The sequence below is a fragment of the Astatotilapia calliptera genome, chromosome 17 (genome assembly GCF_964374335.1).
Source record: "Astatotilapia calliptera chromosome 17, fAstCal68.1, whole genome shotgun sequence".
NCBI lineage: Eukaryota > Metazoa > Chordata > Actinopteri > Cichliformes > Cichlidae > Astatotilapia > Astatotilapia calliptera.
In genome coordinates, this window is record NC_137438.1 from 13,235,393 (window position 1) to 13,259,433 (window position 24,041).

General features: G+C 40.9%; 1 protein-coding gene across 1 annotated transcript in view; it reads left to right on the forward strand.

Moving 5' to 3' along the window:
• The window catches only part of exoc2 (exocyst complex component 2), a 50,818-nt gene extending 32,756 nt beyond the window's left edge, over positions 1–18,062 (forward strand). The window contains exons 12-28 of the mRNA XM_026146764.2: positions 3,718–3,831; positions 4,136–4,260; positions 5,369–5,437; positions 5,539–5,696; positions 5,818–5,939; positions 7,460–7,521; positions 7,735–7,815; positions 9,599–9,658; positions 10,955–11,016; positions 11,103–11,172; positions 12,714–12,830; positions 14,471–14,612; positions 16,101–16,156; positions 16,269–16,391; positions 16,608–16,669; positions 17,036–17,095; positions 17,199–18,062. Of these exons, the coding sequence (XP_026002549.1) occupies positions 3,718–3,831; positions 4,136–4,260; positions 5,369–5,437; positions 5,539–5,696; positions 5,818–5,939; positions 7,460–7,521; positions 7,735–7,815; positions 9,599–9,658; positions 10,955–11,016; positions 11,103–11,172; positions 12,714–12,830; positions 14,471–14,612; positions 16,101–16,156; positions 16,269–16,391; positions 16,608–16,669; positions 17,036–17,095; positions 17,199–17,292 (1,577 nt within the window). The 3' untranslated portion in view covers positions 17,293–18,062. The remainder of the gene's footprint in view (positions 1–3,717; positions 3,832–4,135; positions 4,261–5,368; positions 5,438–5,538; positions 5,697–5,817; positions 5,940–7,459; positions 7,522–7,734; positions 7,816–9,598; positions 9,659–10,954; positions 11,017–11,102; positions 11,173–12,713; positions 12,831–14,470; positions 14,613–16,100; positions 16,157–16,268; positions 16,392–16,607; positions 16,670–17,035; positions 17,096–17,198) is intronic.
• The last annotated feature ends 5,979 nt before the right edge of the window (positions 18,063–24,041 follow it).

Below are 24,041 nucleotides of genomic sequence, written 5' to 3' on the forward strand. Positions count from 1 at the left end.
CACACACAGCTTCACAGATGGATTGGAACAATTAACCCCAATTAAGCTGTTCCTCTGTTAAATCAGCCAGCAGAAAAATGTGGATCTGAAACCGTCCACTCAGGAAGACCAGTGATTCGCCAGCATGCGTGCACACTCACACTGAGGCACCCGCACAAATCCATTGTGGGGTGGGTGGCTGCTTCACATAGCACAGCTGGAACATAAACATGTCTAATGCTAAAAGTAACAGTGGTTTCCGGGGCTCAGGCTTGATGGATCTGGGGATTGGTTCGTTCCCCACTTCTCCACTTCTCCACATTTAAATTTCATCTTGATGATTATGTCAGGGATGGCCCCTTTTACTTCACACTTACATTCCACTGCAGAGCAACATGTGGTGGAGAGGGAGTCTGAAATCTCATCCAACCCAACTGTGCAGAAAATTGCTAGTTTGCAAAAAACAAAAAAGAGCACAGAAACACACATGCTGGCATGGACATGTATGTTAACTTATTGATAAAGTCCTCATACCTCAAAGCATCACATCAATTGTCAGTGTGTCAGTGTCAATTTTTAAAAACCAGGTTGTAAACAAGCTTCTTAGTGATGTTAGTGAAGTTGGGCCTTTTAATATTGAGGTCTGTAGGATGGCTTGCTTATTGAACCAGCCTCAAGTGGTGATTCCAGGAACTGCATTTTTGGAGCCGAACTTTGAGAGTGATGTCTGTTCTTGAGGTAACATCATTTAAGATACCCGTCTGCCTCTGAGAGGACAGTAGTTACAGTCAGCATGCGACCAAAATGACCTACATTTAACTGTGCAGTCTTCTCATAGATGTGCACAGTTCTGTTGAGAGTTGGTTGAGAGCCTCCTGCAAACCCAACTTTTTGTCCAACCTGCATTCTTTAAATCCGTTTTTACGTTGCCTAGAAAAGACTTGCATGTTTGCTTGTTCCTAGTCCACTGCAAATGGAATCAGTGAAATGACAGGCAGCACTTGTGTGCGATCAGTTACGGTTTGTATTTTTTGGGGAACAGATTTATATTGAAGATTTTGAAATCCCACTGACACCCAGTGTAACAACCTTTGATAAGGTGGGGGTTCATTTGGTCACAGTATCACCTGCAATCCAGACTGTGGCTGCTGAATGCCTAACACCTTACAAGCCCGGGGATATATTGAGGCTTGGTTAGGGTGCCAGCAAAGCACACGGTCCAAACAAGTGGAAAGCCAAGAGCACCACTACTGTGAAAAAACACTCCGTTGTGTTTAAACAAATTACCCATGCTGTCATTCTTCTGGTGAGCACAGTGTTCACACAGACATGCTGAAAGGTACACGCAATCTTTCCTGTTTTTCTCCCTGCTCTTGTTCTTTGTTACAGCTGTCTCCTGTCTTCTCTGTTGTCACACAGCGCCCCTCTTCCCCTCACATACACCTCTGGCAGATATTCAGCATCTCTGGTCTCCTCTGCTCACTTCTGGCCCAAGTGTGAAACCCGTGCCTCCACCCAGGCAATGCTTCAGCAGCCATCATTATAAAAACCACATCCACTGCATTCCCCCAGCTTCACTCTTCCTCTCCTTCCTTCCCACCCTTACCCTTCCTTCTGTATAGGACCCCCCCCCCCTCAATGGTACCTCACAGCTACCCACTCTTCTGGTGGCCTCCTCTTCCCTTCATATAGATGCATTCACTAGCTTTTTTTATGCTATTGTCAGCATCACACATGGCAGAGATTATTCCGCTGTAAGCATCAGGCATATTTGCAGTAACTGGTGTCATTTTCTCTTTCAACTGTTGTTCCTAGTCAGGGATATAAGGCCAGAGGTCGTTCTGGTGTAGGCACGATTCCATTAATTACCCTATAAAATGCCTTAAATGTAAAATAAAACCATCCATCTTTGTTAGAAACAAAGGCCTGAAAGCTGAAGTTTTTTTGTGAGGGAGCATAGCAAGTTGCTTCCGTATGTCTAAACACTCCCATCGTGCCCCAGTGTTGCAATCTGACTCTGCCCGATCCAATTAGAAGCTGCAGTATTTTTATTTCTCGAGCGGCACTTCTTCTGCCAATGTCAACACAATTAACAGGAGTTTTTTTCCCTCTGGAAAAATAGGTTTTCAGTGAGTAGTTAGTGGGAATTCACTGTTCAGACACTCTGACGGTGTGTTTGGGATTTTATGCTGCAGAAATGCTGCTGTAAGAGCAATGCCGTGATAATACTGGTTAACGTCTGACAGGTGTTTGCGTGGTCGTATTGACTGATTGATTCATTAGGGAACTTTTTTACTTGTATTCAGAAATTTTGTGATGTACATAAAGCCTGGAATTTCAAAACTTTAAGTCACAGATTATTAATAATAGTGATTTTATTGTAAGTCCCATCTTTACTTTTCCTGACAAGATGTCCCGTTGTCTGTGCGCACATAAAATCTGGGTGAAACACTGGGGCGTTTTTCAAGAGAAGTGTGGTGAAGCTTTTGTATTCTGTAGCGTGGGAATAAGGTTTGTGTCCTCTTAGACAGAAAGCAGGTATGTGTGCGTGTGGTCAAGGTCAGTGACCCCTCTGGAAGAGGAACCCATCCAGCCTGCAGAGAAGCCCCAGACACGATGAGGAAGTGTGTATAGATGACACACATTGTCTCAGTTTATTCAACACGCATACACAGAGGCTTCTATAGTTTCCCCCTGTAAATTTGAGCAAGAAGCAGTGCAGCAGCATAGTAAATCCTTTGAACGTACAGAGCAGCAAAACACATGCAGTCCTCAGAATGCAAGTGCTTGTCCATTCTGAGGATTCGGCGGCCACCTGGGTCAACAGCAGCTCTCATCCCTGTAAAAAGACAGGAAAACTTCAGAGAGACAGAGCCTGTATTGCACCATATGGTGTGTGTGTGCGCGCGTGTGTCTGTCTGTGTGTATTTGCGATATAAGAAAGCCTCGTCTGTTTACAGATAGTCTGACTCAAATGAGAATTTCCTTACATTTTCTGGCCTGGATGGGTGTGTTGTGTGCACAGCCACCTCAACCACAATTTTCTCCTCTGCTTGGGGATTTCTCAATTCTTGCTTACACACTACATTCAACATTGTGACTCACCAGTACGCTTTTCTGTGTATGTGAGTGTGTGAGAGACACATGTTTTGGAAATGTGGCTCATCAGTCTCCATTGATTTAGACAAACTGGTGTGGGCGTAGTGCAGCGTTGCACGAACCTGTCCTTAAAGTTTCATTTTCATTGTAGCAATTTTGATCTTCTTAGCACCGCAGTCTTTCACTTTCATTCCTTTTTGCCACCCCTTGTTCTGTTATCATTAAGTTATCTCACAGATTCAATTTGCTAACGTTGTCTCACATGCAGCGATAGGAGTGTGTGGTTGCAGATCTTTCTCATTCATTACCGCTGCATAGCTCCCTGTTGCCATCTAGAGGAGCTCTTAAGAATCAGATGTAACAGAGCACATTGTGGCCAGCGTAAACCCACTTCACCCCAGCACTCGCAAAGACCACTGCTCTGTTTCCCCACCGTGAAAACAAGGGGACATTCTCTCCGCTGAGATGGATCAGAACACAAATAAAGAAAGTAGGGAGGGATTGTTTTGTGTGAAAGCCCGTTAAGCTTATTGAGGAATGTGGAATTATGAAAATGTGATTATTTAATATGTGGAGTATGTGTTTCTTTTCCCTTCAAGCTCATTTCTCATCCCTCCCCACTTTCGTTATGTCTCTCAGTGGGTGCGGGAGCTCTGGACCCAGAGGGGGATACCCGTCCACCAGCCCTCGGAAGGCTCAGCCACACCACGTCTCTGAAGAGAGGGGGCAGTCTCCGAACGCCACGATCCAGCAGTGAGTAGTGCAGCACTTCACAGATTCGCCCACACACTGAGTTCTAAGGGGGGCTTCCCTGTCTGCGCTAAACTCTGTACACACGTACGTTTGTTTGTTTGTGTGTGTGTGTAACACTTTTGGTCGTGTACAGTGTTTAGGGGAATCTTGCATCACACTGTACGGTAAAGGCACAAATAAAAAAAACAAAGATCTTAAGCTTTATGTGCCAGGAATTAAACCATTCTGATATGTGAATATTGGAACTGCACAGTCATTATGCCAATATCCTCTATCATGTCATCTGTGTGTCCTTTTTTTCTAGATTGGCACTTTGAGACCCCGCAGCAGGTGCAGTTTGTGGAGAAGCTTTCAGATGTTGTGATCGGTCAGCTGCCCAATTTCTGGAAGCTTTGGATCTCCTACGTTAATGGAAGTCTTTTTAGCGAGGTGAATACTCACCAAGTAGACAGAAATCCTGCATACAGCATGTTTTTATAGCAACAGTGGTCACTTTGCCACACAAGATAATCCAGAGATGAACGTGGCCCTGTGGAGCTGTAGCCCAAAAATGTAAATCTTTGTTTGTGGTCATTTCCATTATTTTTGTAAATATAGGGGTTCAAGGCAGTGATTGTCATTTGGAGGGTCAAGATTAGAAGTGAGTCAGAATATCTCAAGTCAGAGGGGCAAGGCTGAGATGGTGGTAAAAAGCTTTGTGTAAATAGTGGGGAAGTCACAGCACCACAAACCTCTCCATGGCGTGCTGCATTTTGATTTCACACATCACACAACCAGCTGCTTTATAATGCACAAATTATAATCTTCAAAAGTGTGGTTAAAGTGTAGTGAAAGCAAAAATAAAATTGTGTTTTTGTTGAAATTGTGTGGAAAGGAGTGCCATCAAGGGACCGTGCCCTGTCGAAAATCTTTAACCAGTAGATCGATACGCGTGCTAACACCACATTATGGACAACATCTGCAAAAGAATGAAAGGGACATTAGTTTTGTCACATAATCAATACAACAATTGAAATAAATGACAATAAAAGCTGGTATAATAAATAAATTGCTATAAATTTAGCTCAATAGTTCAGCTTTGTTTCACTCATATTCATTGAGGATTATCTCATGAAATTCCTTTGGTGAGTTAGGTATTTAATTTGGGATTAAGAGAAGGGGAATGATTTTCCATGAGTCAACTCAGGTTAATGAGCTTCTACTGATAGGCCAAAACGAATGGTGTTCTTAGTAATACACAAATGTCTCCGTGAACAAGAATATTTCCCATGAAAACTTTAGGCTAGGCTAATAAAAGCTTTTTTTTTAGAAACTCAGTTTTTTCGAAATCCTCTGCAGGTTTACATTCCATATCTGTGTTTTTCAGGGTTTCCATTTAAGAGAAATTATTTGATTATTCTCAAGAAAAGTTGAATGAATGTCATTTGCATTATCATAGTTTGCTCTAATGCAGGCACAGAAAGCAACATAAAATCTATTTTCCGTCAGTAATCTGGACTTCTCAGAGGTGACTAAGTATTTGTGTCTTCCCCTACAGACTGGAGAGAAATCTGGGCAAGTGGAAAAATCCAAGAAGAATGCCAGACAGAGACAGAATGACTTTAAAGTATGAGGATTTCTAACTCCAGTTTACTCTAATGTTAATTTGAGATAATGTTTTTTAAAGACACATTCTGCAGTACATACTGTATGTTGTCTGTTTTGTAGAAAATGATTGAAGAGCTGACCAGTCGGCTCGTGAAGCTCATTCGGGGTGCTCTCTTACCCGCCACCTTGCCGCAAGGGGAGCTGAGTCTTTATGGAGGCTGGGAGAGCAAGACAGAGTTGGCTGGATCATGGCTTACACAAATCATACACACTGTCAGGTCCTCACACTTTGGCTGTAATTAATTTGCTTACATGTTTGGTTAAATGGAGGCATTTGGGAGCCACATGCTTACCTTGCCTTTAATAACAGACCTCTGTTCTCTGGCGTTTCTCATCCAGGGGTTGTCATGAGGCTCTGTCTGCTATGGAGATCCCAAATGATTTGCTGCAGGTGATCCAGGATCTTCTGCTGGATTTGAGAGTTCACTGTCTCATGGTGACTCTGGTGCACACAACAGAAGGTGAGAGAGCTCTCAGTAATGGACAAAATATTTTCATCAAGATCTTCATTTTAATTGACTCCAAGTTACCAAACAGTTTATTTTGTTTTCAATGTTCAGTGTGGCAGGATCATAAAAACTAAAAGCAGCTTTTGCTGTGTCAATGCAATCTTCATGTGACAGAGCCAGTCTTTGGACTGAGCCCATTATTGTCCTGAACACCCATCTAGTACATAAATAATGTACAATGGCTTCCTAATGAGAGCCTTCTCATCCAGTTATCCAAAATATCACATTTTTCAGGCAGCAAAAAACATCTAACAATTTCATATTATATGAAGTATTGAGAACTAAAATTAGCACCAGTAATAAACCTGGAGGTAGGTAGGTAAACGACATCCAGTTGCTTTAGATTACAGCCAGATAGATGCCTGTAAATCACTCTAGTCCTAGACTGAGAGGAAAACTGCTTCTTTTCTTTGCGGATCCTAGAGAAGCTAACATGCAAGAAAGTTAACATGCAAGAAACCAAGGTTTTGTCAAAGTTTAACAAGATCGGTATGATATTTGAGGCGAAGCTTGGCATCTGCTAGTGTGCTGATGTACAGTGAAACATGAAACACTCACTCTGGAGGGGCTCATAACATCCTTAAAATCTTTATTTCTAGTGTCTACATTTTACCTTGTTTTTCTGGGTTTTTAAAATAAAGATATGTATAGTATTTATTCATGTATGTATTTGTACCTAATTTATTATTGTACATTGAAAGGCTTTTAAATGTGTTGACCGAGTGTGTTAAGAAGACGTTTACTGGAAAGTATGCCTGCTTGTACCAGATACATGGGGCAAAATATGCCAGGCCCTGCTTACCCTTGCAAATAATGTATTTGTTGGTCTAAGCAAAACAGCATTGGGAATCTTTACCAGTAGAATAAAAAAAAGTTGTCACCATAGACACGTTATTAATCTCCACATGAGAAATAAAAAGCTGTGTCATTCTGAAATCACACTTTGATTATCATCCGTTACTTGTGTAATCCCCTGCTAGACAAGAATGCGAAAGGACATGAACTCAAAACCTGCAGAACACGACAGATTTTTATAAAACCATGTGAATTTGTTAATAAGCGCTTAGTGGTCAGTGTCCTCAAGTGTCACTTTTAGCTAATTCAACTTCCAGGTTAGTAATGGAGAAAGTGTTATGAGACTAAAACCAGACAGGCTGTGTTTCACTTGTGGTTAGGTATGGTCATTTTGAGAAGAGTGACTGTTTTTTTTTCTTAACTCCCCCCACTCACACGCACATTCTCACACACACAAACACACCACACGCACACACCAAATTGTGGTCTGGGAAGAAAGGGTTTGATTTTATATCATGTGGTTTTCCCTCAGAAACCTTTAAATCTGTTCATATTTCCATTACTTACGACCCCTTATGAAAGTCTCCACACTCCACATGTAAACGGCTCTGAGTTCAAAAAACTGCAGCACAGTTTCAAGTGATGGCCCTTTCGATTTGTGCTTTTTATACCCATAGATGTCAACAGGCTTGCTGAAAAGGAAGACTGGTTGGTAGATAATGAGGGAATCACCAGCCTGGTAAGGATTGGTTAATTTATCAAGCAGCACTCTGTGTCTTCATAGAAATCACAGAAAGTTTAATATCTATGTATACTTTCTAGCTGGCAGCGATTCATTGCATTTGTTTAGTCCACTGAGTACTTGTGGGTCTGTTTTAACTAATCTGTGTTGAAGTGTGATGTTATCTAATGTAGCCCATGTTTGTAATCTCTGTTTTTAATGTTTTTGCAGCCTTCACGGTTTGAGCAGTGTATGGTCCAGATGCTGCAGTCACTCAAAGAGCCCCTGGAAATCAAACCCGGAGAAACAAATGTTCGTTCATACCCTGCAAACATCAGAGCTACAGAAGTTTTCACATGATAATCAATAGTCATGAGTTTCTTCATCCATTAAATGAACTTAAATAGCTGACACTGACACGTGACAGTTACTTGTCATCTGTTAGACACAGGCTGTTATGGGGCTGGCATGCCTCCTTTCAATTGCAGTAATTGTCCCTCTGAATGAATGAATGGGAATCCTGCTGTTCCTGGCATTGTCACAAACTTTAGCATCGCTGAGGTGATGTTGAGTTCGATGGCAGCAGCATGTCTTACAGAAAGAAAAAGACTTCTGGATAAGAGCATAAAATCTGTTGTGCCTTTCCAGATGTGCAATGTGTCAGTTCCACTGACTCCTAACGCACACCCATACTATCAGAGGTAGATACCTTTTAAATATGACTGGTTCATCTCCTCTTTAGCTGAGAGGACGCAGCATCAGTGTTCTAATAAAATAATTTCAAATTTTCATTAGTCTGACCTGAGCTTTGTCCCAGAGATGACGGCAGTGTTTCACACAGGCTTCTTCTTTTTGGTCGATGATATTGTAAACTGTTTTCTAAAAGTGTGCCTGAGCCCATGCAGTTATTTTCATTACAGAATCATGCCTGCTTTTACTGCAGCGCCACCTCTGAAACCAAAGTGCACGAGAGTCCAGTACTGATTTTCAGACTTGCCCCTTGTACATAGAGATCGCTCTGTGTTTTTTGGTTTTTGTAAATGATAACACGCAGCGTAGATGATAAGATATTCAGTCTTCATAATTTTACAGTAACAAACACTATTCTGTAGTTGGAGTTGTTTTTGCAGATTGGTGAAACTTTGCCTCTCTAAGACATTTATTATTTTTACCAGCTAACCTAATTAGTTGCAAAATGTTCCTCCAGCTCCTTCTTTAAGTACCACTAACTTTTCAATTTTTTCGTTTCTCCATCCGAACTTTTTTGAGGCATGTTGCTGCCATTGCATTCAAACTAACTAATTGTTTTTCATAAAGTAGTAGAACGTCTCAGGTTAAACATCTGATATGTTTTTGCTGTCTTTTTGTGAAAAATGTAGATTTATGAGATTTGCAAGTCATTGCATTTATTTACATTTTACACAGCATCCAAACTTTTATAGAAGTGGGTTTGTATGAAAAAAGAAAATTCAAATTTTGGTGAATATAAATCAAGCTTAGCCGCATGGTCTCTGTGACCAATGTTAAAAAATTATACTGATATCATCTTTAGTCATGTTTTGAAGACAGCAGTCTTTGTTGCACAATGAGATGGGTTTAAAATTAAGATCCCTGTTGGAATTGTGAAGAAAAGGGATGTAAATAGATTGATGTAGAAAACAAAAAGAAAAAATTAAATAAAGAAGAAAATGTAGTTAGTTTGTTGTAGCAGAAGAACAAGTAGTGGAGGAATAACTGCTGTGCGTCCTGGCCTCGGTTCAGTGGGTGCTACATTCATCACTCTTCTTGTCCTGCCCTTGTGCATGTCGCACAGTGCAGTAAACTTATAGGAATGAAATTTCACTCTGTGGAGTTGCTTTATGTGATGATCTTTTATTTGAAGCCACGGTACTTCTGTTGCAAACAGAAATGATATCAAAACTTGGATGGTTTTAATTCAGCACTTCGCAAAGTAGTAAAGTATAAACCCTGCTGTTAACAGAAACTATGAAATAACTATCCAGGGTTCAACACAAAGAAATCCTTTATGAATTTTAGAATAAACAGCTTTAGTCACGTCAAGAAAGCATCGTTACCGTTACGTTCTTTTCCACAGGTGTTGCAGTTGGAGCAGGTCCAGGACCAGGCTGCAGAGCTCAGCGTGAGGATCATGAAGGTAAGACGTGTACACTTATTTTCAAGAACATGCATAGGATTTTGTTATGAACAAAGACTGTTTGCATAGGATGGAAGTAGCCACCATGATGTGTACCACTGGTTTTGATTTCCACATTTTGAAGCCTCAGCCTTCATGTGTTTATGTTGTTTATCGAATACAGAAGTGGCCAAATCTGGATGAGAGTCGGGTGTAGTCAGCTACTCCTAGCAAGCATTGTTGGCAAATAAAGAGATACATATAATTAGTGCTAAATAAAAACAATAAAATTCTATAAATGAACTTACTAAAACTTACCTTTGATGATCTGTATCATAAGGCAGGTATATATTTTTAGACAATTCCTTTAAAATGATTTAAAACGTAGCAACAGCAAAAACGCAACCATCTGGCAGCTACCAGTCACAGAAGGCTTCCTGGCAGCTCTCGCTTTGCGACTACCAGGAGCCTCCACCAAACGGTCAGGAAAGACATCATTTTCCTCTAGTAGTCAGAGGTTGCCAGGGGCGTTGCTAACCAGTCTCTGGGCCTGTTTGACTGAGGCGTACTGTACTTGGATTAGTTGAGGTGGGTCCTAGCAGGCAGCTGTAAGCTACACCTCACTGTCTTGGCTCTCCTGTCAGTCAAAGCAGCCACATCTCTAACTTTTGAACATTTAACACTTGAGCACTTCACATGAATAGAATATAAAAAATAAATCAGCTACTTGTTTAGAAGGAAGAGAATATCCTTTTAATGCTCTAAGTTGGCCATTTTAGCACAGGAGACTCAACTGGCCATTGAGGAACTGCAGTTCATTTTCTGTGTGGAGTTTGCATGTTCTTCCTGTGTCTGTGTGAGTTTTTCTTCAGGTGCCACAGATGGTCCAGAGATGTCCACTTAGTGGGGTTAGGTTAATTGGTGATTTTAATTTGCCCATAGGTGTGAACATGGTGTACAAATGATTGTCTGTGTTAGCCCTGCGACAGATTGGTGACCTGTCCAGGGTCTATCCTGCCTCTTGCCCTGAGGCCCTGTGCACTGATCACCAAAGTCATATATAGACCTGAAAACCTCTGTGTTCTATATTTGTCTTACATCTGTTCAGTCATAGAGCAGCTGCTAAGATTTTATTTGGTCTTTTATTTACTGTGAGGTGAAGATAACCCTACGTGTTGACATGCACACACTGTCCACTTTACTGTTTCAGTGTACCTTAGATCTAAGTCTGTACTAACCTGTTTTGATCACAGAGTAAGATATTAGTGATGCACCTAAAATTGTCTTTTCACATGTCTGATAAATGCGTCTCCATAGGTCTTTGTAAACAGTTTGGAGCAGCTGAGTACTAAGACAGATGGAGACATTAACACATCTCAGTAAGTATTTGGAGGATTTTTTTCTCATCTCTGTGGTTACTGTGCTTCACTTGGACAACATTTTAAAATCTCTCCCATGTGTACAGCAACATTTCAGTGGACCTGTCCTCTCCTGATCGGTTTACTGGCATTCAAGAGGGCTTTACTCCAACATCTGTAAGCACAGTGTTTTTCTTTATTACATTCTTTAAATCGTATGAGGTTTAAACACTCGAAAACGCACATGTGGCAACTGCCAGCGTCACACCAGAGCGTGGGCTCCCTCCTTTACACAACTAGACAAACATGTGTCACTCATTCGAACCACGAAATGTTATCAGTCTGTTTCCTGGTTGTGGACAAGAAGTAGAGACGTCCTTATTTCCTGTAACTTGTTTGAGATGTTAGCAAAGGGGGTTAAGCGCAGGGGAGGACGAAGAGGAGGAAGAAGGGCAGGGCGTAGAGTGCTTCTGGTAAGGGGAAATGGAGCAAGGTGCAGAAGGGGTTTCCCCAGCCTGAATATGCTGCCAGACTTGACTGAGAGCAGATGACCAGAGTTAAGACTAGTGTCAGTCATGATACAAATGGGTGTTTTTGTGAGTTGGCAATCTAGCAACCAGTACATGCAAACTTGGACAGTGCGTCACTGCTATTAACACAAAGACATCAGTTTACTTTAGGCCACTAAGCTTTTGGAGCATGGTTGGTTTGCTTAATTTTGGACTGCAAACTCCTGCCAGTGATGTTGTAGGCATCAGAATGTCATTCTGACAGTGTCTCTGTGCACACGTTTAATTGGCATGCTTTATTGTGTGTTTGTAAGGGTGAATATTAAAAGCATGGGCATTTTAACGAGTGAGAGCTTGTTAAAAGTAGTTTCAGGTTCCTACACTAAGGTAGATTTGTTTTGCAGTTAGGCCAGGCAACCATTCTACCAGACATCAAACACAGGCACTGGACAATATTCACAAAGACATTGTGAGAAAAAGAGCGCTCCAAGCTTCACTGAAACCACAACTTTAAACCAAGGACATATTTTGGAAAGCAAAGCACATTGTGGTTGTAAGAACCTCTCCAGAATTGTACGAGGATTAAAGGTTTGTCATAGGTTTCAGGTTAGGAAGTTTAACCACAGGCTACAGAGCTCAGCCTGATCATCATGGTGGTATGAACGCCACATACACTGTGTATCTTTTGAACATAAATGATGTGGATTGCAGCTGTCATTGGTTAATGATGTCCCCTTGAGTCAGTTGTTGCTGGTTTAGCGTTTTAAACTTTATATCAGGAGAATGGAGTGAATGTCATGATGCTCAAATGCTAGTGTCCCAGCCTAAAGTGTACCCTGCTCACTGGTCCTTGAGCACGCCATAATTTATAAAAATTAACGTCGTGTTGTATTCAGTAAGACTCGAAACTAGCAACTGAGACCCGAAACTCATCAGAAGTGTTTGCTGAGGTCAAAGAGCGAGAAAGGTGAGGACTGTTTTCCAAGAGACGTCTATGCATTGGGGCTGCTTTTTGCAACTAGAGGAGTCGCCCTCTGCTGGCCAATAGAAACAGGCTTGAGGCACTTCTGCATGCACTTTTACATCCAAACATCCAGAATCCAAATCCAGGTCTACAGTCTGTAAATTGAACCTAAGCTGTGACAATGTTGTGTTGTGGCAGTCAAAGCATTCAAGTGTGTGTGTGTGTGTGTGTGTGTGTGTGTATAGGAGCAGCGTCTACTGATAATCCTGAGTAACTGCCAGTACCTCGAGAGACACACATTCCTGAACCTGGCCCATCACTTTGAGAAACATAGCTTCACGGGGACAGAGAAGATCACACGGGTCAGTATCAACACTTCTAATCTGCAACTGTGCTTTGAAAAAAAGACTTCACACAAAGGAAGGAGCGCTCAGTGTTGTTGGCGAGAAATGCGTTGCGGTGTCATTAACAACAAAGCTGTCCCCTGGTCTCTTCTAAGCAGAGCGATGACTCTTCTTTAAAAGAAAAATACAACAGAAAAAATAAAGGTCGTGGTCTTGGAAGCTCAGTTCACTGTCACCCTAGTTTTTTTCTTTCTTTCACACGTACACACTCATCCAGCTGCACACAATGACTAATGACTGAATCACAAAGCAAAGAAGCATTCTGTTGGTTTTCCAGTAAAAACAGTTTACAGCCATTTTCTTTGAAATATCATTTTTAAACCGATTCTCATGTGTCATTTATATTTAGATACGTATGGGTGACAGTTTGTCTAGATTGTAATCTTCAAATGTTAAAATAGCTGCAAAAGCAAATCTGAAAAATAAGAATTCCCACACAACACATCTGCCACACAGCTGCCGCCTCATGTAATCATACTGTAAATAGTTAGAAATGCAATAAACTCTCAATGAATTCATGTAAACTTGAGAAGTCACTGATATATGCACAATCTAAATTATTCATGCAGTTCATGAAGGATACAGGATTTCAACATGGACTGCAAAGTAAAATTACTCACAGCTTCCACACTCCATAATAAAGCCTTTAACGCCACAGCCTGCAGTTTAAAACAATAGGCATGGAAATCAGAAACTTCACTGTTATGTGTTGATGTAAAGGAGAATCATGCATCCTGTTACAGCAGGTTTTAAAGTGTTTCTTTTGTTGTGTGACTTTTTAATGTTTTCAAAAGTAAAGCCATGAGATAGGCAACATCACTGGCTATGGTAGTTAAATATTGATGAAGCTCTTGAGATGCTTTTACATCGGTGTTCCTCACTGTTTCAATAAAACATATCCACCACAGAGACAGAGAAAACTTTGAGCAAAAGCCTTGTTTTATTTGTAACGAGTGAGCAACAACTCCAGTGAAGAGTAGCCACAATTCTGAGCACCTATGAGCAGTCTGGATCGGAGAAGGTGAGCATGAATCCTTGAGGAGTAGGTTTCATCTTATTTCAGACTGGAAGTGTGGGTTTGTGAGATAAAATGCTATAAAGCACTGCTTATCTCTGTTTATGGGGAATTTTCTAATGCACATGTAACTTTAGGCGTCTGTATGCATTCAGACCACTGTTAAACTGATGCATACGGCTCACAAGACAACCTTGGCAAGATTGTCATCGTAACTTAAAGTAAAAGGCAACAGGAGACACTGACATCTTCACGTTATCAACGTTTTAGTGTTAATGTTAGAACCTGCTCACAGAGATGGAATCAGGTTTCTCTGCTCGCAGCTCTGAAGCTAAAATTACAGGCATGTCAATAAGCTAACACAGCAAAGATTCAGCTAATCTGTACAACTAAGATAAAAATGCTGCATTAAAATCCAAACAAGTAGTGCGTCATTGCAAAGAACGCTGAGTAAATAGTGTATTATAATATGGATCTCTTGTTATTGTGTTGTGCATGTCTAATGATGTGTGGATTGGGGATAGAGAATCTGTTACCTAGTATCTAATCATTGCAGTAACATCGTGTGTTCTTGACCTGCCAGGTAAGCGTGGACGCAGTACGGGGGCTGGACCGGAAACTCTTTGAAGCCTACATTGAGAGACGAGCTGATCCGATCGCAGGCTCCCTGGAGCCCGGCATCTACGCTGGCTATTTTGATTGGAGAGACTGCCAAACACCTACAGGTACCCAGTTACCCTGCGCTGATAAAACAGAAGGAAATCACCGTCAGCAACCACTAACTGACCCTGGTAGAATCATATTTAAGCCCCTAGCAGGGCTGTGGGATGACAGCTCAGAGTCTCTCGTGTCTAATCTTTGTAGCTGTGGTTCACATGTGTCATGTGTAAAGTACGGCTCTTTGATGACTTACTGTAAACACCACTAACATCATTTAATCAGTCTTCCCAAGGCGCTCATGGCCTTTGTGTCTAGCTGTAGGTGTGCAGCGATATGTGTGTACACTTGAGTTGTAGCTTGACTTTTTTCGCTCACGCAGTGCACCCCAAACCCAGGTGAAACTTGACTGTGAATGTGTGGTCTACCTTAGTACAGGATGTGAAGCAACATGTCAGACTGTGTGAGAGCTGCGCGAGTCGTCTCAGGTGGGCAGCAGTTCATAGCACGGCGCTTAATCTTGATGAAAAGTTGTGAGCGTTGATCTGGTTTGTCGCCTGTGAGTTTGTGTGTTTGGACTACATGTGAAAGAGGAACATTTTGGACAGAAAACCACAGTTCTAGGATATGATACTTTCACTTGGTGCATTTTTTTGTGTGGGATTCAAGTTTGTGTGTGGGGTGCTGCAAAGCATTAAGAATCCGGTTTCAGTACTTTCTTTCTGTTTTTGCCTTTGACTGTTTCACCGTCAACGTAATGTTATATTTTGAAGCTTCCACACAGCACACTAACTCATCTGCCCCTTATCCTCCTCACAGACGAGGGAAATTAAATAATGGAAAACGTTGCACTGGCACAGTGTTAGCTTGGCTAATAATGAATCCTGTTGGCACATTTCTATCAGAAATCCAGATGGACTGTTAATCAAACAGCCACTTGGCTCTGCTGTGGATGGGGCTGTGATCTTAGAGAAACATGGTTTTGCAGTCTTGTTGAGCTGCTACAGGTTCTGGTGAAAACGACTCTGCCCTGAATTTTCAAATAAAGAGAGAAAGATGAGTTTTCAATAGTCTGTTCTGCCAGAGATATAGTGTTAGAATTGCAGATGTTCATCTAAACATGGCCAGAGTTTCAAATAACAAGGTCAACAGTATGTACAAATGCTCAGGCTCACACTGCTGAACATGCTGTCTCACATTTTCTTTTTTTTTACTGTCGCTCTATATGATGTCAGTGAGAACAGATATCCCAAGCACACAGATGTGGCTGTGAAGCCCCACCCACCTGCTGGTTAAACCTTTTGTTTATGAGGGGCAACCAATCTGAAGAAAGCTGGCATAAATTGAGGGGGAGAAAGCTAAAAGTGGGGTTAAACTGAGGAAACTGTGGCCAAGTATAAGATGTATAGTTAAGATGAAATATACATATAAGATATAAGAAGCTGTAAATAAACAAAACAGATTCACTTTCCTTTCATGGCTAATTGTTACATGTCTGATGTTTTGCTTTTTATCTGGATCTTTGTTTGTTCACTTTGTGCCTTCTTCTTTCACAGGTGTAAGGAACTACCTGAAGGAGGCTCTGGTCAATATTATTGCAGTTCATGCCGAGGTGCTTGAATGCCTTTAAAACTCATCACTCATTTGTCAGACACTGCTTCTACTAGGTGCTTTTGCCACCTCGTCCCCCATCGTGACGTTTTTTTTCTTTCTTTCTGTTTCAGGTGTTCACAGTCTCGAAGGATCTGGTTCCTCGGGTTTTGTCTAGAATCGTTGAGTCCGTTGCGGATGAAATGTGCCGTCTTATGCAGTGTGTGTCCTCCTTCAGCAAAAACGGAGCCCTACAGGTAGGTACACACTCACACGCACATACCCGCAGTCGCAGAGCAGTTTCTCACTCATAGTAGGACCCTGACTCATAAGTCGACCACCGCACTTGGGGGGAATTACCTGTCATTTTTGATAAAGCCATATTTCAGTTCAAGGTACCATCTGGTGTCAGTTGATGATGATTACATGATTACATCTCCGTTGTTGCCCTTTTTCTGTAAACCCCCATACAGGCTCGACTTGAACTGTGTGCTCTGAGAGATGCTATAGCCACATACCTAAACGCCGACAGCAAGTAAGTGCGACAAATACAGATCCCCACAGTGGCAGAGACAGGAAGTCCCACATATGTGCCCAGTGATTTATGGCTGTGGATGTCACGGACATAAATCTTAGCAGTCACACATCCCTCACTACAATCCCTATTTATGTTAGTTGGAGGGTTTTGGAAAGGAAGTGAAAGTAATCTGGTTCTGTTGTGTGCATGTACTGTGATGTGCGCCTCTGTGTGTGTGTTTGAGTGCGCGTGTATGTTCATGTATGGCAGGTTAGTGTGCCCGCATACACACACAGACCCATCTTGAACTGTGTTTTCTAGTTCTCTATCGTTCATAAATGGGTTCCTTTATGTGACATTTTTAACTAAGCTTCTCATTTTCAGCGCCAGCTTCAAACTGGCTTTGGAGTCTCTGCCTCAGTTACACAGCGGCGCCGATAAGAAGTGAGTCTGATTCCGGTATATGTTACTAATTGGAGGGACTGTGACCTTTTGGCGTTTCCTTTGTGTCTTTGAGATTAATCTTTAATTTTAATATTATCTGCAGGTTACTGGAAGAGCTGCTGAACAAGTTTAAGAGCAGCATGCAGCTCCAGCTCACCTGCTTCCATGCCTCCTCTGTCCAGCCCATCAAGAGATAAATCTCATCCACTCCACCACCCAAAACAGAAGTCTGTGTCTTATCTATTAGCTAATGAACTTTGCCTGTATCTCTTCGGTTATCACTTTTTTGTTTACTCATCACTTTCAATTTCTGCTTTACTCGATTAAACACAAGTGTGTATTCATCTAATCTCGAAGACACTAAATGAGTCGATTTCATTGTTACTGTGCAGGACAGTCCCTGTTACGTTGGGTATGCTAATTATGTACGGCCACTCACGTACTGACAAGTAGTAAGTGAGTGGCTAATGTGCTTGTTTCTAGAAAGTTCAGGAACAGTCTGTCAGTGGGATGTGGAGCTGCAGACTCTGAATGAAATGTGTGTCAAAGTAACAAGATTTAAATGATGATGATGACAACAAGATGGTTTTCATGTACTGTGCCACCTGTATTGCTCAGTAAGTTAACTAAACATCAGCCTTCAGCTAGAGCTGCAAAATCTCAGTCTGTGAGCTACATGGAACTGGATCAGATCCTGATCCTGTCAGGATTTTCAGGCATGGTTGATAGTTTGTTTTTTGAAAGCATTGTACTGCTTTAATCCTTTTCATGCAGCCTTATTGTCCCATCACATTTCATTGAAATCCAGCATGTTTGTCAGTAAGCTTCATCTGTGGAAACCACACTGATGTAACTGTGAGTCAGTTATATTGATGCTTTTCTTCTAATAAAACACCATCATTGGAATTTACCATCAACTCATTTTTTTCTCACCTCATGAGACATTAATAAAAAAATGCTTCTTTAAGACTGCAGTAAATTCTTTTGTATTACCCTGCCAAAAACCCAGTAATACACGAATGCTTGATTTAACATGTGTTTTAAAGAGGGTGTACTAAACAGCTTTATTTAACTATGTATAAACACAGAACCTGCATGTGGCACCATATACATAGATTCGTACAAGCTAGTGGGATTCAGTGGGTTGTAGAACCACCTTGAGAAGCAAAAACTTGATATTTTCTGCGTAGCTTTATCAGTGTCTCATATCATTTTGGAGGAAATTTGCTGCACTCTTCTTCCTAACATTGCTTCAGTTCATTGATATCTGTTTACGCACAGCACTCTTAAGGTGAAAGCATTACAGTAAGGTTGAGGTCTGGACTTTTGTGTTTCATTGTAACTCCATGATTCTTTCCTTTTTCAGTCATTTAGAATACTTTTTGTGCACAGAGTTCTTGGTTGACTCAGTTTCTGCAAGGTACCTGGGTCCTGTGGCTGCAAAGCAAAACAAATCCAAATCAACACCCCTGCACCACTCGGATTTGACAGTTGGTATGAAGTGTTTGGTTTTCACTAAACATGGTGTTGTGCATTATGGCCCAACACCACCACTTTGGTCTCATCTGTCCAACATTTTTCCACAAGTCTTGATGCAATTTTGCAAACCTTTCTTCACAAGCACAAGAACCTCACGTTTAAGCCGTATATTCGGTTTTGTCATAAACGGCAACCAAATACACAGCGACTTAGGTCTGACACAACAGACAATCAGTTATAAAACATTTATTTTGAATTGTCAGAATGATGTCACTCATTGTATAAAAGGAAACAACTTTAACAACTGGTGAAATACATGTCTATATACATCGTGCTTACCTTATGCAAGGGCTAAAATCATGAAATTCATGCAAAGTTTACATGAAAATGTACAAGAGCTTTCATGTCTTTAATTCGTCTGACCAGACTGACCAGTTCCTTTTTTCAACAATGTCTTTATTAGTGTTTTAAGTAATGACAAAATGAGAACAGAAATGCAAGCTACACCTCTACAGATGCATGGACACTAGCAAGTGCGGCAAAAAAGGCTAAACTCACATGTAAATGTTCCTTTAAAAGGTGACCAAGCATGCAGACATGTTTTACAACTGACTTCATAAAAGCTGTTGTAAACTTTGCCCTTTTTTTTCTTTCTAAAAATAGAATAGTCTAAGGAACATTATTCTTTCTTTATTTAATCTTTGTTCTGTGTTTGTAGGAGGTAAAGTAAAATACCCTTACTGGCCACTATATAATGTTTTAAGGTTTCTTAACCAATGCCATGCCTTGTCTGCCGTATTGAATGTGATACAACTACTGGGTGCTAAGGATAAGTTTGTATTCCCCAACTGGTTTGCAGTGGTTCCTGAACGTTGCTGGGTGAAAGTGGTTGCAAAGAAGCTGCGCCACTAAAAAAAAACCCTAGCGTTTGCTATTGCTAGCAGATTGCCTGTAGTTGGTCTGCAAACATTTGCTAACTACTAGTTGAGTGGCAGTTTGCTTGCCTTCAAAGTTGTGCCCCAACACAATTAAAAAGGCACAGCTTTTATTTTGAAGGCAAACAGTCTATATTTATTGTTTTTGTTGCACTTTTCACAGTTTAACTACAGCTCAGAGAGCAGCTGGGCAGGGTTTGTCACAAGTCCATCATTTCCATTTAAAAGACAGCTGCAGCAATATGCTAGCAACTTAACTAATCACAAGGGGTCTTTTATGAACTGATTAGGAAATACCCATTTTCCTTTGCAACAGGTGGGTTGTTAGAGAAAACAAATGGGAGTTCGCAGACTGCCATCAATCTCTAGCAACTAACCAGTCAATGAATACTCTGCCTCACCACCCCAACTGGTTGTTGCCAAATGATCAAAGACCAGTCTCTAAGCGTTTGTGACTGGGACCTTATTAGTTTGACCCAACAGTGTCTCCGTGATTGTCCAAAAGTGGTCTGCAAGTTATCACATGGTTAGTTGTCAGACATCTGCAATATCTCCATATCTGCTGTGCAGGATTTTCCCACTCAAACATCTCTAGGGTTTAGAGGGAATGGTTAAAAAAGAGAAAATGTCAATGTCAGAGCTCATTACAACCAAGGAGTGAATGAAGAAGCACATCTCTGAATGCACAACACATTAAACCTTAAAGCAGATGGGCTACAGCAGTGAAGATAACTGAATGCCACACCTGTGGGCTAACAACAGGAAACTAAGGCTACAGTTTGCAGAAGTTTACCAAAATTAGATAACTGAAGATCAGAAAATCATCTCAATTACTTCTGCAACATTCACAGAATTTGTCCTATATAACATCAAACTTGGATCTACTCTATTTTGTATCAGCGGTTTCTTGGTGCACACTGAGCCCCTCAATACTACCTGAGCATTGCTTAAATGCTACAGTCTGCCTGAATGTTGCTGCTTAACATGTCCATGTCTTCTAGCAAGATAACATGCAATGGCACAAAGCATTGAGGCAATTCTGAAGGCTACTGCAAAGTGTCTCTATAGACAGTTCTCTATTCAGAATAAACCTCCACTGAAGTTCTTCAAAGATAACATCAAGCGTTGGAAGGTGCAAAATCTTTCCACTTAATTGTAGGTCTGTGAGAATGAAGGGACTTAACCTTGATTTTAACCTCAAGAGTTCACGCAATATTTTTGTTAAAACCCCCTGAGTAAAAGCTGAAAGTTTGCACATTAATCACATCTTGGTTTTGTCATTTCGATCCACTGTGGTTGGGTATAGAAACAAAATTGTGACAACTATGCTTCTGTAAGACAAGTATTTCTGAATCAGTCGGTATTGATACTCTCAGCTACAATGTAAAACAACTAAAAGCACTGCAAGGGAGGACTTGATTGCAAAAAGCAGCTTGCTGAGCAATTGTTGGCTTGGAGATGAGATTGTAAGGGTGTGACTGATATTTTTGGTCCAAACGTGATGTATGGTGACTGTTCGACTATAGTCGTTAAACTTATCTGCAGTCCAAATGTCACGCTCAGTAGTGGAAATTCTAACGAAGGCACACTTGCAGACAGTTGGTTTGTTTGCACCATGGCTCAGTAGCGGGTTTAGCTATTCATCTCTGGAGTTGCAGCTCACCAGTTCACTCATTCTGTCTGGCATGTCAGCATCTAGCTGTCAGGGAGGAGCATGAACACAGGGTGTATGCAGGGTGGGGACGGAGTGGGCCGTTACTCGGGGCAGCGAGCAGAAGACACAGATCCCAGAGGAAGAGAGCGACAACAGAAAGTGTGGTTCTGTGTGGGTGTAGGGACCTAAGCGAGCAGTTGTGGTAGGTCTAGTCGCCCGGGCAGACACGCCCACAGCTCACATGAGAAAGTTTGACGAGACACAAAGGGTTAACTGAGGACACTGTCGAGATCTGCTGTTGTGTTTTCTAGCAGGAGATGACCCATTAAATTTCAGCTTTTGAATGTACAAACCACACCTGTGCATTTCTGTCTACGTTCATCGACCTCAGACTTTTTCTCTGACTTGGTTTCCCATCTACAAGTAGGGGAAAGCCATAGAGAGCAGGCAAGAGTTGTTTTGATTCTCTGCGTTCTAAACTTAGCACTCTGCCTCCCACGGATTCATTCACAAAATAAGTTCAAAACCCCAAAGCCTTATCCGCTCTCCACCAGCTCTCTGTTTACAGTAACAGAGGTGAGAAAGGGGAGTTTTTTCTCTTTCTTTTTTATTTCTATTCACCAGTATTCTGTTCCATTCTGGAGACAATATGACAAGACCTGCTTTAAAAAAACAACAAAAACATTTTTGATCTGCAGTTTTCTTTGCTGTGAGTGGGTAAATAAAAGGATGGAGAAATTTGACACATCACAGAAAAGTTGTCCCCTCGATTGTACCTGTTTTTAAGACAGATGTTTTACAGCTGAGCTCAAAAGAAGAAAACATTTTATAGAAGTGGCCAAGATTAGTAAGAAGCAGAAAAACACTGGAACAAGACTGGAAAAGCGTGGCATTTAGACATGTCCTACTTTTTGATTTGTTTTTGTTCCAGGTAATAAGATGCTGTAGCTATTGTGATTGACATCATGATGTTGGCCTATGTACTGTACATAATTTTATATATAATGTGATGTGATATTTTAGCCCCGCCACAAAACCTTTCACTGATTACAACCTCCATCGATTCTATGTTAGGATGGTGTGTAAAATGTGATGGGAACTTTAGCAGTCTGGACTGTTTTTGCAACAAATGCTGTGCAGAATACATGTAAGTTGTTGTATATATGGTCTTGCTGAAACAGAGATATGTTTGACCGCTAGAGTTTGGACAAAGTTGATCGTGCAACAGGACAATGATCTCAAGCGCACCAGTTAATCTACAACAGAATAGCTGCAAAAGAAAATCAAGGCGTCGCAATGGCTTAAAGGCCAGACCGCCACCTGACTGAAATGCTGTGATGGGACCTGTGCATAAACAAATGCCCGCAAATCCCGATGATGTGTAGTAAAGAAGAGTTTCACAAAATTCCTCCATAATGATTTGAAAGATAACCAACAGTGACTTTGCAATTAACTGATGCATCTTTTGCTGATACATTTTTAAAAAATATTGAAATCAGTTAAAATTGCATCAATTAAACTGAACTATAATATCTTTGGATTTTAGGAGAAAAAAAAAGATGCAATCAAAAAGATTGAGTCCAAAGCCGTGTAATTACCCACCCTGCCCTTCCTGCTGAAAAGGCATTTTGTTTTCAAAGTAAGCTTTCTGAGTTGTTTTTAACCTCAAACTAATGACATCTTCCTTTCTTCCTTGCTCTTCTTCAAAAATATTTTGTGGCAGTTACAGAAATGTTGTTGTTGTGGGGTTTTATGGTTGTTTTCCATGAAAGTGGAAACAGACTGTAATCTATGAGCAGAAACCAGGAAGGCTCTCTCGAGCGCTGCACGGAAAACCAACCTCTTCCTCTCTCTCCGCCCCTCTTGATGTCATCATATTGTTTGTGATAACCAAGTGTTTGATTAACCAGTCACATCCTGCATCTGAACCACATTTCCTGTTCAGACGCTCACGCGTAGTGCTGATGTTACCATAGAGCTCACACAGTTATGAAGAGATCTTGTCACTTGTTACGTTTTTAGTCATTTATTTATTTATTTTTGAAGGAAATGACACTTTAAAAACAACAACAACAACAAATGTTCACTTTAACCCTTTCTCAGATCTGCTATATAACAGTCACATTTAACATCACTATTTGATATAAAATTGAGTTTAAAAAGCTTATCTAAAATCAGCTCCCTGAGTTGCTCTCTCTCTCTCACACACACACACATACATAAACACAGCCAGGCACAAGGCTCCATTCATAATTTACTAAATGATGGTGATAGTGTCTCCTAACAGAAATGTATTTACAAGGAAAAATGTTTTTAAAAATTAACTAAAAAATACAAAAGCTCTTTTGCTTCACTTTCTTGCAGACAGTCAAATGAAGAAGTATGATAACAGACAGTTGAATACAAAAACAACAACATCAAACTGGAGCCAGTAGCTCCTTAGCTAGCAGGGGCTAGCTATGGTTTTGGTTATTAGCTTATATTAGCTTATATTACCTTAGCACAAAGTCTGAAAATTCTTCCATAGTTTTGTCCAGATATAAAATTAGATTCTTGAGTTTAATTTTTTGAAAATTATGGGCCAGATTTACTAAATGTGACAAAATAGCACATGTGCACAATCTCCAAATAGACACCTCATTGGTGTGGTTAGTTTTACAGGTGATTTACAATTGTTGTGCTCTTCTCTGAACATAGCTGCAGTTTCTGCGCTAAATAACATGTTTACTGGTTTTCATTAGAAAGTAACAGAAGGTACATTTGGTAATTTTCAAACTGTTTCTCTTATTTTTTTTCCTAGTCTATAACTAAGCCAAGCTAGGCTAATCTTAGCTAACCAGCTACTAGTTGTTGCCTGGATTGGAGTGGTTTGTGAATG